This window comes from Heterodontus francisci, chromosome 28 (genome assembly GCF_036365525.1).
Source record: "Heterodontus francisci isolate sHetFra1 chromosome 28, sHetFra1.hap1, whole genome shotgun sequence".
Classification (NCBI taxonomy): domain Eukaryota; kingdom Metazoa; phylum Chordata; class Chondrichthyes; order Heterodontiformes; family Heterodontidae; genus Heterodontus; species Heterodontus francisci.
The window spans coordinates 889,297-905,309 of record NC_090398.1 but is presented as its reverse complement, the minus strand read 5'-3'; the positions used below and the strand labels follow the sequence as shown (position 1 = coordinate 905,309).

Below are 16,013 nucleotides of genomic sequence, written 5' to 3'. Positions count from 1 at the left end.
CACAGACTCTCACTCACACTGACACTCTCTCACACAGACACTCACTCACACAGACTCTCTCTCACACAGACTCTCACTCACACTGACACTCTCTCACACAGACACTCTCTCACACAGACTGTCACTCACACAGACTCTCACTCACACAGACTCTCTCTCACACAGACTCTCACTCACACAGACTCTCTCTCACACAGACTCTCACTCACACAGACACTCTCTCACACAGACTCTCACTCACACAGACTCTCACTCACACAGACTCTCACTCACACAGACACTCTCTCACACAGACTCTCACTCACACAGACTCTCACTCACACAGACTCTCTCTCACACAGACTCTCACTCACACTGACACTCTCTCACACAGACTCTCACTCACACTGACACTCTCTCACACAGACACTCACTCACACAGACTCTCTATCACACAGACTCTCACTCACACAGACACTCACTCACACAGACACTCTCTCACACAGACACTCTCTCACACAGACTCTCTCTCACACAGACTCTCTCTCACACAGACACTCTCTCACACAGACTCTCACTCACACAGACTCTCAATCACACAGACACTCTCTCACACAGACACTCTCTCACACAGACTCTCACTCACACAGACTCTCACTCACACAGACTCTCTCTCACACAGACTCTCACTCACACAGACTCTCACTCACACAGACTCTCACTCACACAGACTCTCTCTCACACAGACTCTCTCTCACACAGACACTCTCTCACACAGACTCTCACTCACACAGACTCTCACTCACACAGACTCTCTCTCACACAGACACTCTCTCACACTGACACTCACTCACACAGACACTCTCTCACACAGACTCTCTCTCACACTGACACTCTCTCACACAGACACTCACTCACACAGACTCTCACTCACACGGACACTCACTCACACAGACACTCTCTCACACTGACACTCTCTCACACAGACACTCACTCACACAGACTCTCTCTCACACTGACACTCACTCACACGGACTCTCACTCACACAGACACTCTCTCACACAGACACTCTCTCACACAGACTCTCACTCACACAGACACTCTCTCACACAGACACTCACTCACACAGACTCTCTCTCACACTGACACTCACTCACACGGACTCTCACTCACACAGACACTCTCTCACACTGACACTCTCTCACACAGACACTCACTCACACAGACTCTCTCTCACACAGACTCTCACTCACACTGACACTCTCTCACACGGACACTCACTCACACGGAGACTCACTCACACGGACACTCTCTCACACGGACACTCACTCACACGGACTCTCTCTCACACGGACACTCACTCACACGGACACTCACTCACACGGACACTCACTCACACGGACTCTCACTCACACGGACACTCACTCACACGGACACTCACTCACACGGACTCTCACTCACACGGAGACTCACTCACACGGACACTCTCTCACACGGACACTCACTCACACGGACACTCACTCACACGGACTCTCTCTCACACAGACTCTCACTCACACTGACACTCTCTCACACAGACTCTCACTCACACTGACACTCTCTCACACAGACACTCACTCACACAGACTCTCTCTCACACAGACTCTCACTCACACAGACTCTCACTCACACAGACTCTCTCTCACACAGACTCTCACTCACACTGACACTCTCTCACACAGACTCTCACTCACACTGACACTCTCTCACACAGACACTCACTCACACAGACTCTCTCTCACACAGACTCTCACTCACACAGACTCTCACTCACACAGACTCTCTCTCACACAGACTCTCACTCACACAGACACTCTCTCACACAGACTCTCACTCACACAGACTCTCACTCACACAGACACTCTCTCACACAGACACTCTCTCACACAGACTCTCACTCACACAGACTCTCACTCACACAGACTCTCTCTCACACAGACTCTCACTCACACAGACTCTCTCTCACACAGACTCTCACTCACACAGACACTCACTCACACAGACTCTCACTCACACAGACACTCTCTCACACAGACACTCTCCCACACAGACTCTCACTCACACTGACACTCTCTCACACAGGCACTCACTCACACAGACTCTCTCTCACACAGACTCTCACTCACACTGACACTCTCTCACACAGACACTCTCTCACACAGACTCTCACTCACACAGACTCTCACTCACACAGACTCTCTCTCACACAGACTCTCACTCACACAGACTCTCTCTCACACAGACACTCTCTCACACAGACACCCACTCACACAGACACTCTCTCACACAGACACTCACTCACACAGACACTCACTCACACAGACACTCTCACACAGACACTCTCTCACACCGACTCTCACTCACACAGACACTCTCTCACACAGACACTCACTCACACAGACACTCACTCACACAGACACTCTCACACAGACACTCTCTCACACAGACTCTCTCTCACACAGACACCCACTCACACAGACACTCTCTCACACAGACACTCTCTCACACAGACTCTCACTCACACAGACTCTCTCTCACACAGACTCTCACTCACACTGACACTCTCTCACACAGACACTCTCTCACACAGACTCTCACTCACACAGACTCTCACTCACACAGACTCTCTCTCACACAGACTCTCACTCACACAGACTCTCTCTCACACAGACACTCTCTCACACAGACACCCACTCACACAGACACCCACTCACACAGACACTCTCTCACACAGACACTCACTCACACAGACACTCACTCACACAGACACTCTCACACAGACACTCTCTCACACAGACTCTCTCTCACACAGACACCCACTCACACAGACACTCTCTCACACAGACACTCTCTCACACAGACTCTCACTCACACAGACTCTCACTCACACAGACTCTCTCTCACACAGACACTCTCTCACACAGACTCTCACTCACACAGACACTCTCTCACACAGACACCCACTCACACAGACACTCTCTCACACAGACACTCTCTCACACAGACTCTCACTCACACAGACTCTCTCTCACACAGACTCTCACTCACACAGACTCTCTCTCACACAGACACTCTCTCACACAGACACCCACTCACACAGACACTCTCTCACACAGACACTCACTCACACAGACACTCACTCACACAGACACTCTCACACAGACTCTCACTCACACAGACTCTCTCTCACACAGACACTCTCTCACACAGACACCCACTCACACAGACACTCTCTCACACAGACACCCACTCACACAGACACTCTCTCACACAGACACTCACTCACACTGACACTCTCTCACACAGACACTCTCTCACACAGACTCTCACTCACACAGACTCTCACTCACACAGACTCTCACTCACACAGACTCTCTCTCACACAGACTCTCACTCACACAGACTCTCTCTCACACAGACACTCTCTCACACAGACACCCACTCACACAGACACTCTCTCACACAGACACTCACTCACACAGACTCTCTCTCACTCAGACACTCTCTCACACAGACACTCACTCACACAGACACTCACTCACACAGACACTCTCACACAGACACTCTCTCACACAGACACTCACTCACACAGACACTCACTCACACAGACACTCTCACACAGACACTCTCTCACACGGACTCTCACTCACACGGACACTCACTCACACGGACACTCACTCACACGGACTCTCACTCACACGGAGACTCACTCACACGGACACTCTCTCACACGGACACTCACTCACACGGACACTCACTCACACGGACTCTCTCTCACACAGACTCTCACTCACACTGACACTCTCTCACACAGACTCTCACTCACACTGACACTCTCTCACACAGACACTCACTCACACAGACTCTCTCTCACACAGACTCTCACTCACACAGACTCTCACTCACACAGACTCTCTCTCACACAGACTCTCACTCACACTGACACTCTCTCACACAGACTCTCACTCACACTGACACTCTCTCACACAGACACTCACTCACACAGACTCTCTCTCACACAGACTCTCACTCACACAGACTCTCACTCACACAGACTCTCTCTCACACAGACTCTCACTCACACAGACACTCTCTCACACAGACTCTCACTCACACAGACTCTCACTCACACAGACACTCTCTCACACAGACACTCTCTCACACAGACTCTCACTCACACAGACTCTCACTCACACAGACTCTCTCTCACACAGACTCTCACTCACACAGACTCTCTCTCACACAGACTCTCACTCACACAGACACTCACTCACACAGACTCTCACTCACACAGACACTCTCTCACACAGACACTCTCCCACACAGACTCTCACTCACACTGACACTCTCTCACACAGGCACTCACTCACACAGACTCTCTCTCACACAGACTCTCACTCACACTGACACTCTCTCACACAGACACTCTCTCACACAGACTCTCACTCACACAGACTCTCACTCACACAGACTCTCTCTCACACAGACTCTCACTCACACAGACTCTCTCTCACACAGACACTCTCTCACACAGACACCCACTCACACAGACACTCTCTCACACAGACACTCACTCACACAGACACTCACTCACACAGACACTCTCACACAGACACTCTCTCACACCGACTCTCACTCACACAGACACTCTCTCACACAGACACTCACTCACACAGACACTCACTCACACAGACACTCTCACACAGACACTCTCTCACACAGACTCTCTCTCACACAGACACCCACTCACACAGACACTCTCTCACACAGACACTCTCTCACACAGACTCTCACTCACACAGACTCTCTCTCACACAGACTCTCACTCACACTGACTCTCTCTCACACAGACACTCACTCACACAGACACTCACTCACACAGACACTCTCACACAGACACTCTCTCACACCGACTCTCACTCACACAGACACTCTCTCACACAGACACTCACTCACACAGACTCTCTCTCACACAGACTCTCACTCACACTGACACTCTCTCACACAGACACTCTCTCACACAGACTCTCACTCACACAGACTCTCACTCACACAGACTCTCTCTCACACAGACTCTCACTCACACAGACTCTCTCTCACACAGACACTCTCTCACACAGACACCCACTCACACAGACACTCTCTCACACAGACACTCACTCACACAGACACTCACTCACACAGACACTCTCACACAGACACTCTCTCACACCGACTCTCACTCACACAGACACTCTCTCACACAGACACTCACTCACACAGACACTCACTCACACAGACACTCTCACACAGACACTCTCTCACACAGACTCTCTCTCACACAGACACCCACTCACACAGACACTCTCTCACACAGACACTCTCTCACACAGACTCTCACTCACACAGACTCTCTCTCACACAGACTCTCACTCACACTGACACTCTCTCACACAGACACTCTCTCACACAGACTCTCACTCACACAGACTCTCACTCACACAGACTCTCTCTCACACAGACTCTCACTCACACAGACTCTCTCTCACACAGACACTCTCTCACACAGACACCCACTCACACAGACACCCACTCACACAGACACTCTCTCACACAGACACTCACTCACACAGACACTCACTCACACAGACACTCTCACACAGACACTCTCTCACACAGACTCTCTCTCACACAGACACCCACTCACACAGACACTCTCTCACACAGACACTCTCTCACACAGACTCTCACTCACACAGACTCTCACTCACACAGACTCTCTCTCACACAGACACTCTCTCACACAGACTCTCACTCACACAGACACTCTCTCACACAGACACCCACTCACACAGACACTCTCTCACACAGACACTCTCTCACACAGACTCTCACTCACACAGACTCTCTCTCACACAGACTCTCACTCACACAGACTCTCTCTCACACAGACACTCTCTCACACAGACACCCACTCACACAGACACTCTCTCACACAGACACTCACTCACACAGACACTCACTCACACAGACACTCTCACACAGACTCTCACTCACACAGACTCTCTCTCACACAGACACTCTCTCACACAGACACCCACTCACACAGACACTCTCTCACACAGACACCCACTCACACAGACACTCTCTCACACAGACACTCACTCACACTGACACTCTCTCACACAGACACTCTCTCACACAGACTCTCACTCACACAGACTCTCACTCACACAGACTCTCACTCACACAGACTCTCTCTCACACAGACTCTCACTCACACAGACTCTCTCTCACACAGACACTCTCTCACACAGACACCCACTCACACAGACACTCTCTCACACAGACACTCACTCACACAGACTCTCTCTCACTCAGACACTCTCTCACACAGACACTCACTCACACAGACACTCACTCACACAGACACTCTCACACAGACACTCTCTCACACAGACACTCACTCACACAGACACTCACTCACACAGACACTCTCACACAGACACTCTCTCACACGGACTCTCACTCACACGGACACTCACTCACACGGACACTCACTCACACGGACTCTCACTCACACGGAGACTCACTCACACGGACACTCTCTCACACGGACACTCACTCACACGGACACTCACTCACACGGACTCTCTCTCACACAGACTCTCACTCACACTGACACTCTCTCACACAGACTCTCACTCACACTGACACTCTCTCACACAGACACTCACTCACACAGACTCTCTCTCACACAGACTCTCACTCACACAGACTCTCACTCACACAGACTCTCTCTCACACAGACTCTCACTCACACTGACACTCTCTCACACAGACTCTCACTCACACTGACACTCTCTCACACAGACACTCACTCACACAGACTCTCTCTCACACAGACTCTCACTCACACAGACTCTCACTCACACAGACTCTCTCTCACACAGACTCTCACTCACACAGACACTCTCTCACACAGACTCTCACTCACACAGACTCTCACTCACACAGACACTCTCTCACACAGACACTCTCTCACACAGACTCTCACTCACACAGACTCTCACTCACACAGACTCTCTCTCACACAGACTCTCACTCACACAGACTCTCTCTCACACAGACTCTCACTCACACAGACACTCACTCACACAGACTCTCACTCACACAGACACTCTCTCACACAGACACTCTCCCACACAGACTCTCACTCACACTGACACTCTCTCACACAGGCACTCACTCACACAGACTCTCTCTCACACAGACTCTCACTCACACTGACACTCTCTCACACAGACACTCTCTCACACAGACTCTCACTCACACAGACTCTCACTCACACAGACTCTCTCTCACACAGACTCTCACTCACACAGACTCTCTCTCACACAGACACTCTCTCACACAGACACCCACTCACACAGACACTCTCTCACACAGACACTCACTCACACAGACACTCACTCACACAGACACTCTCACACAGACACTCTCTCACACCGACTCTCACTCACACAGACACTCTCTCACACAGACACTCACTCACACAGACACTCACTCACACAGACACTCTCACACAGACACTCTCTCACACAGACTCTCTCTCACACAGACACCCACTCACACAGACACTCTCTCACACAGACACTCTCTCACACAGACTCTCACTCACACAGACTCTCTCTCACACAGACTCTCACTCACACTGACACTCTCTCACACAGACACTCTCTCACACAGACTCTCACTCACACAGACTCTCACTCACACAGACTCTCTCTCACACAGACTCTCACTCACACAGACTCTCTCTCACACAGACACTCTCTCACACAGACACCCACTCACACAGACACCCACTCACACAGACACTCTCTCACACAGACACTCACTCACACAGACACTCACTCACACAGACACTCTCACACAGACACTCTCTCACACAGACTCTCTCTCACACAGACACCCACTCACACAGACACTCTCACACAGACACTCTCTCACACAGACTCTCACTCACACAGACTCTCACTCACACAGACTCTCTCTCACACAGACACTCTCTCACACAGACTCTCACTCACACAGACACTCTCTCACACAGACACCCACTCACACAGACACTCTCTCACACAGACACTCTCTCACACAGACTCTCACTCACACAGACTCTCACTCACACAGACTCTCTCTCACACAGACTCTCACTCACACAGACTCTCTCTCACACAGACACTCTCTCACACAGACACCCACTCACACAGACACTCTCTCACACAGACACTCACTCACACAGACACTCACTCACACAGACACTCTCACACAGACTCTCACTCACACAGACTCTCTCTCACACAGACACTCTCTCACACAGACACCCACTCACACAGACACTCTCTCATACAGACACCCACTCACACAGACACTCTCTCACACAGACACTCACTCACACTGACACTCTCTCACACAGACACTCTCTCACACAGACTCTCACTCACACAGACTCTCACTCACACAGACTCTCACTCACACAGACTCTCTCTCACACAGACTCTCACTCACACAGACTCTCTCTCACACAGACACTCTCTCACACAGACACCCACTCACACAGACACTCTCTCACACAGACACTCACTCACACAGACTCTCTCTCACTCAGACACTCTCTCACACAGACACCCACTCACACAGACACTCACTCACACAGACACTCACTCACACAGACACTCTCACACAGACACTCTCTCACACCGACTCTCACTCACACAGACTCTCTCTCACACAGACTCTCTCTCACACAGACACTCTCACACAGACACTCCCCCACACAGACACTCACTCACACCGACTCTCACTCACACAGACACTCACTCACACAGACACTCACTCACACAGATACTCTCACACAGACACTCACTCACACAGACACTCACTCACACAGACACTCACTCACACAGACACTCACTCACGCTGACACTCTCTCACACAGACTCTCTCTCACACAGACTCTCACTCACACAGACACTCTCTCACACAGACTCTCACTCACACAGACACTCTCTCACACAGACTCTCACTCACACAGACACTCTCTCACACAGACACTCTCTCACACAGACTCTCACTCACACAGACACTCTCTCACACAGACACTCTCTCACACAGACACTCACTCACACAGACACTCTCTCACACAGACACTCACTCACACAGACACTCTCTCACACAGCCACTCTCTCACACAGACTCTCACTCACACAGACTCTCACTCACACGGACTCTCACTCACACGGACTCTCTCTCACACAGACTCTCGATCACACAGACTCTCACTCACACAGACACTCACTCACACAGACACTCACTCACCCGGACTCTCTCTCACACAGACTCTCACTCACACAGACACTCACTCACACATACACTCTCTCACACAGACACTCTCTCACACAGACACCCACTCACACAGACACTCTCTCACACAGACACTCACTCACACAGACACTCACTCACACAGACACTCTCACACAGACACTCTCTCACACCGACTCTCTCTCACACAGACTCTCACTCACACAGACACTCACTCACACAGACACTCACTCACACAGACTCTCTCACACCGACTCTCACTCACACAGGCACTCACTCACACAGACACTCACTCACACAGACACTCTCACACAGACACTCACTCACACAGACTCTCACTCACACAGACACTCACTCACACAGACACTCACTCACACAGACACTCTCACACAGACACTCACTCACACAGACACTCTCCCACACAGACACTCACTCACACCGACTCTCACTCACACAGACACTCACTCACACAGACACTCACTCACACAGACACTCTCACACAGACACTCACTCACACAGACACTCTCACACAGACACTCACTCACACAGACACTCACTCACACAGACTCTCACTCACACAGACTCTCTCTCACACAGACACTCTCTCACACAGACACTCACTCACACAGACTCTCACTCACACAGACTCTCTCTCACACAGACACTCACTCACACAGACACTCACTCACACAGACACTCACTCACACGGACACTCTCTCACACGGACTCTCACTCACCCGGACACTCACTCACCCGGACACTCACTCACACAGACACTCACTCACACGGACTCTCACTCACACGGACACTCACTCACACAGACACTCACTCACACGGACTCTCACTCACACGGACACTCACTCACACAGACACTCTCTCACACAGACACTCACTCACACGGACACTCACTCACACAGACACTCACTCACACGGACTCTCACTCACACGGACACTCACTCACACGGACACTCACTCACACAGACACTCACTCACACGGACTCTCACTCACACAGACTCTCTCTCACACAGACACTCACTCACACAGACTCTCTCTCACACGGACACTCACTCACACGGACTCTCTCTCACATGGACTCTCTCTCACACGGACACTCACTCACCCGGACACTCACTCACGCGGACACTCACTCACGCGGACTCTCTCTCACACGGACACTCACTCACCCGGACACTCACTCACGCGGACACTCACTCACACAGACTCTCTCTCACCCAGACACTCACTCACACAGACACTCACTCACACAGACTCTCACTCACACAGACTCTCTCTCACACAGACACTCACTCACACAGACTCTCACTCACACAGACTCTCTCTCACACAGACTCTCTCTCACCCAGACACTCTCTCACACAGACACTCACTCACACAGACTCTCACTCACACAGACACTCACTCACACAGACACTCACTCACACGGACACTCTCTCACACGGACTCTCACTCACCCGGACACTCACTCACCCGGACACTCACTCACACAGACACTCACTCACACGGTCTCTCACTCACACGGACTCTCTCTCACACGGACTCTCTCTCACACGGACCCTCACTCACACAGACTCTCTCTCACACGGACACTCACTCACACAGACTCTCACTCACCCGGACACTCACTCACCCGGACACTCACTCACACAGACACTCACTCACACGGACTCTCACTCACACGGACTCTCTCTCACACGGACTCTCTCTCACACGGACACTCACTCACCCGGACACTCACTCACGCGGACACTCACTCACACGGACACTCACTCACACGGACTCTCACTCACACAGACACTCTCTCACACGGACTCTCACTCACACAGACACTCTCTCACACAGACTCTCACTCACACAGACACTCTCTCACACAGACACTCTCTCACACAGACACTCTCTCACACAGACTCTCACTCACACAGACACTCACTCACACAGACTCTCACTCACACTGACACTCTCTCACACAGACACTCTCTCACACAGACACTCACTCACACGGACTCTCACTCACACAGACACTCTCTCACACAGACTCTCACTCACACAGACACTCTCTCACACAGACACTCTCTCACACAGACACTCTCTCACACAGACTCTCACTCACACAGACACTCACTCACACAGACTCTCACTCACACTGACACTCTCTCACACAGACACTCTCTCACACAGACACTCACTCACACGGACTCTCACTCACACAGACACTCTCTCACACAGACTCTCACTCACACAGACACTCACTCACACAGACTCTCACTCACACTGACACTCTCTCACACAGACACTCTCTCACACAGACACTCACTCACACGGACTCTCTCTCACACAGACTCTCACTCACACTGACACTCTCTCACACAGACACTCTCTCACACAGACTCTCACTCACACAGACACTCACTCACACGGACTCTCTCTCACACAGACTCTCACTCACACAGACACTCTCTCACACAGACACTCTCTCACACAGACTCTCACTCACACAGACTCTCACTCACACTGACACTCTCTCACACAGACACTCTCTCACACAGACTCTCACTCACACAGACTCTCACTCACACTGACACTCTCTCACACAGACACTCTCTCACACAGACTCTCACTCACACAGACACTCTCTCACACAGACACTCTCTCACACAGACTCTCACTCACACAGACTCTCTCTCACACAGACTCTCTCTCACACAGACTCTCACTCACACAGACTCTCTCTCACACAGACTCTCACTCACACTGACACTCTCTCACACAGACACTCTCTCACACAGACTCTCACTCACACAGACACTCTCTCACACAGACACTCTCTCACACAGACTCTCACTCACACAGACTCTCACTCACACTGACACTCTCTCACACAGACACTCTCTCACACAGACTCTCACTCACTCAGACACTCTCTCACACAGACACTCTCTCACACAGACTCTCACTCACACAGACACTCTCTCACACAGACTCTCTCTCACACAGACTCTCACTCACACAGACTCTCTCTCACACAGACTCTCACTCACACAGACACTCTCTCACACAGACACTCTCTCACACAGACTCTCACTCACACAGACACTCTCTCACACAGACTCTCTCTCACACAGACTCTCACTCACACAGACTCTCTCTCACACAGACTCTCACTCACACTGACACTCTCTCACACAGACACTCTCTCACACAGACACTCTCTCACACAGACTCTCGATCACACAGACTCTCACTCACACAGACACTCACTCACACAGACACTCACTCACCCGGACTCTCTCTCACACAGACTCTCACTCACACATACACTCTCTCACACAGACACTCTCTCACACAGACACCCACTCACACAGACACTCTCTCACACAGACACTCACTCACACAGACACTCACTCACACAGACACTCTCACACAGACACTCTCTCACACCGACTCTCTCTCACACAGACTCTCACTCACACAGACACTCACTCACACAGACACTCACTCACACAGACACTCTCACACAGACACTCTCTCACACCGACTCTCACTCACACAGTCTCTCACTCACACAGACACTCACTCACACAGACACTCACTCACACAGACACTCTCACACAGACACTCACTCACACAGACACTCTCCCACACAGACACTCACTCACACCGACTCTCACTCACACAGACACTCACTCACACAGACACTCACTCACACAGACACTCTCACACAGACACTCACTCACACAGACACTCACTCACACAGACACTCTCACACAGACACTCACTCACACAGACTCTCACTCACACAGACACTCACTCACACAGACACTCACTCACGCAGACACTCTCACACTGACACTCTCTCACACAGACTCTCACTCACACAGACACTCTCACACAGACACTCACTCACACAGACTCTCACTCACACAGACACTCACTCACACAGACACTCACTCACACAGACACTCTCACACAGACACTCACTCACACAGACACTCTCCCACACAGACACTCACTCACACCGACTCTCACTCACACAGACACTCACTCACACAGACACTCACTCACACAGACACTCTCACACAGACACTCACTCACACAGACACTCACTCACACAGACACTCACTCACACAGACAGTCTCACACAGACACTCACTCACACAGACACTCACTCACACAGACACTCACTCACGCAGACACTCTCACACTGACACTCTCTCACACAGACTCTCACTCACACAGACTCTCACTCACACAGACACTCACTCACACAGACACTCACTCACACAGACACTCTCCCACACAGACACTCACTCACACAGACTCTCACTCACACAGACACTCACTCACACAGACACTCTCACACAGACACTCTCTCACACAGACTCTCACTCACACAGACACCCTCTCACACAGACACTCACTCACCCGGACACTCACTCACACAGACACTCTCTCACACAGACACTCTCTCACACAGACACTCTCTCACACAGACTCTCTCTCACACAGACACTCTCTCACACAGACACTCTCTCACACAGACACTCACTCGCACAGACACTCACTCACACAGACTCTCACTCACACAGACACTCACTCACCCGGACACTCACTCACACAGACACTCTCTCACACAGACACTCTCTCACACAGACACCCTCTCACACAGACACTCTCTCACACAGACACTCACTCACACAGACACTCTCTCACACAGACTCTCTCTCACACAGACTCTCACTCACAAAGACTCTCTCTCACACAGACTCTCACTCACACAGACACTCACTCACACAGACACTCACTCACACAGACACTCTCTCACACAGACTCTCTCTCACACAGACTCTCACTCACACAGACTCTCTCTCACACAGACTCTCACTCACAAAGACTCCCTCTCACACCGACTCTCACTCACACAGACACTCACTCACACAGACACTCACTCACACAGACACTCTCTCACACAGACTCTCTCTCACACAGACACTCTCTCACACAGACACTCACTCACAAAGACACTCTCACACAGACACTCTCTCACACAGACTGTCTCTCACACAGACTGTCTCTCACACAGACACTCACTCACACAGACACTCTCTCACACAGACACTCTCTCACACAGACACTCACTCACACAGACTCTCACTCACACAGACACTCACTCACAGACACTCTCTCACACAGACACTAACTCACACAGACACTCACTCACTCAGACACTCTCTCACACAGACACTCACTCACACAGACTCTCACTCACACAGACACTCACTCACAGACACTCACTCACACAGACACTCTCTCACGCTGACTCACTATCTCATGCAGTCACTCACTCACACAAACACTCTCGCAGACACTCACTCACGCAGACACTCACGCAGACACTCACTATCTCACGCAGTCACTCACTCACACAAACACTCACACAGACACTCACTCACGCAGGCACTCACTCACGCAGACACTCACTCACGCACACACTCTCGCATTCACTCACACAGACACTCTCTCACACAGACACTCACTCAGACAGACTCACTCTCACACACAGACTCTCTCACACACAGACTCTCTCACACTCTCTCATGCAGACTCTCACACTGACTCTCTGACAGACACTCTCATAGATACTCTCCCACTCTCTCACACTCACAGTTATATACACAGAGAGATTTAAATGCAGATAGACACATGTGCTCACCCCCACAATCAGCTGAATGGGACATACCTGAACACAGGCCGTTCAACTAGGATGAATTGCATTGATTAGATCTTCCAACTTTTGTTCTATTTTTTTGCAGTTTATTGTATCAGGAGCTTTGTCCATTGCTGCAGGAAAGAATCCTCACATCAAACTGGTGAGTAAAAACTCCAGCAGCTGCCTTGAACTGAATTTCAGTATCTGAAAATTCCCACCCCTCGGACATTTACCGATCAACAGACAGCTCAACAGAGAGACAAAGAAACAAATAACATGGTGCATGGTACTGAGGGAGAAGGGAAACACATTAGATTTTGACCTGTTTTGTGGTTTGCTGGTCTGTGGCATTTCTCGTGGATAGTGAGTCCTCTGATGCTCAGTAGTGATCTGCTCTCACGTTGGGGCGCCCACTGCTCGTGTTTTAGGTCTGATGCTTGTGTTGCCAATGTCATGCTTTGAAGTGTGAAAGAACGTGTGCCAAACCAGGTGCAAAGCAGACCGCCTCATGCTGCAATTCACCTCTAACTGACCTCTGGAAAGTCACCAAAGGGCCAGGGCATTCCAATAACCACTCCCACCACCGCCCACAACCCACCCTGCATCCTCCCACAACCCAGCAAAGAAGAATCCACACTTAAAACTGTTGAGGTAAAAGCCCTGGGAATTGGTTGGAACTGAATTTCAGGATCTGAAAATTCCCACTCCCCGCACCCTACTTGTCTTACAGACAGCTCCCCTCCCCTGTGAGGCAGACAGCCAAAACCACCAATCCTGCTCCAGCAGAGACTTGGCAGAGGAAGGCCATGAGGGAGTGCTTGCGGTGGGGGGCGGGGGGTGTCATCTTTCCGTTTGCGTCATGCCCCCAGGAAGTTTTCTTTTTCATCTGCACTGCTTCCTTTACA

General features: G+C 51.0%; 1 protein-coding gene across 1 annotated transcript in view; it reads left to right on the top strand.

Annotated features, from left to right (window-relative positions):
- LOC137385071 (membrane-spanning 4-domains subfamily A member 15-like) overlaps nucleotides 1–16,013 on the top strand; it is a 151,974-nt gene that overhangs the window by 107,484 nt on the left and 28,477 nt on the right. Inside the window, exon 4 of the mRNA XM_068059811.1 lies at nucleotides 15,212–15,268. Within this exon, the coding sequence (XP_067915912.1) occupies nucleotides 15,212–15,268 (57 nt within the window). The remainder of the gene's footprint in view (nucleotides 1–15,211; nucleotides 15,269–16,013) is intronic.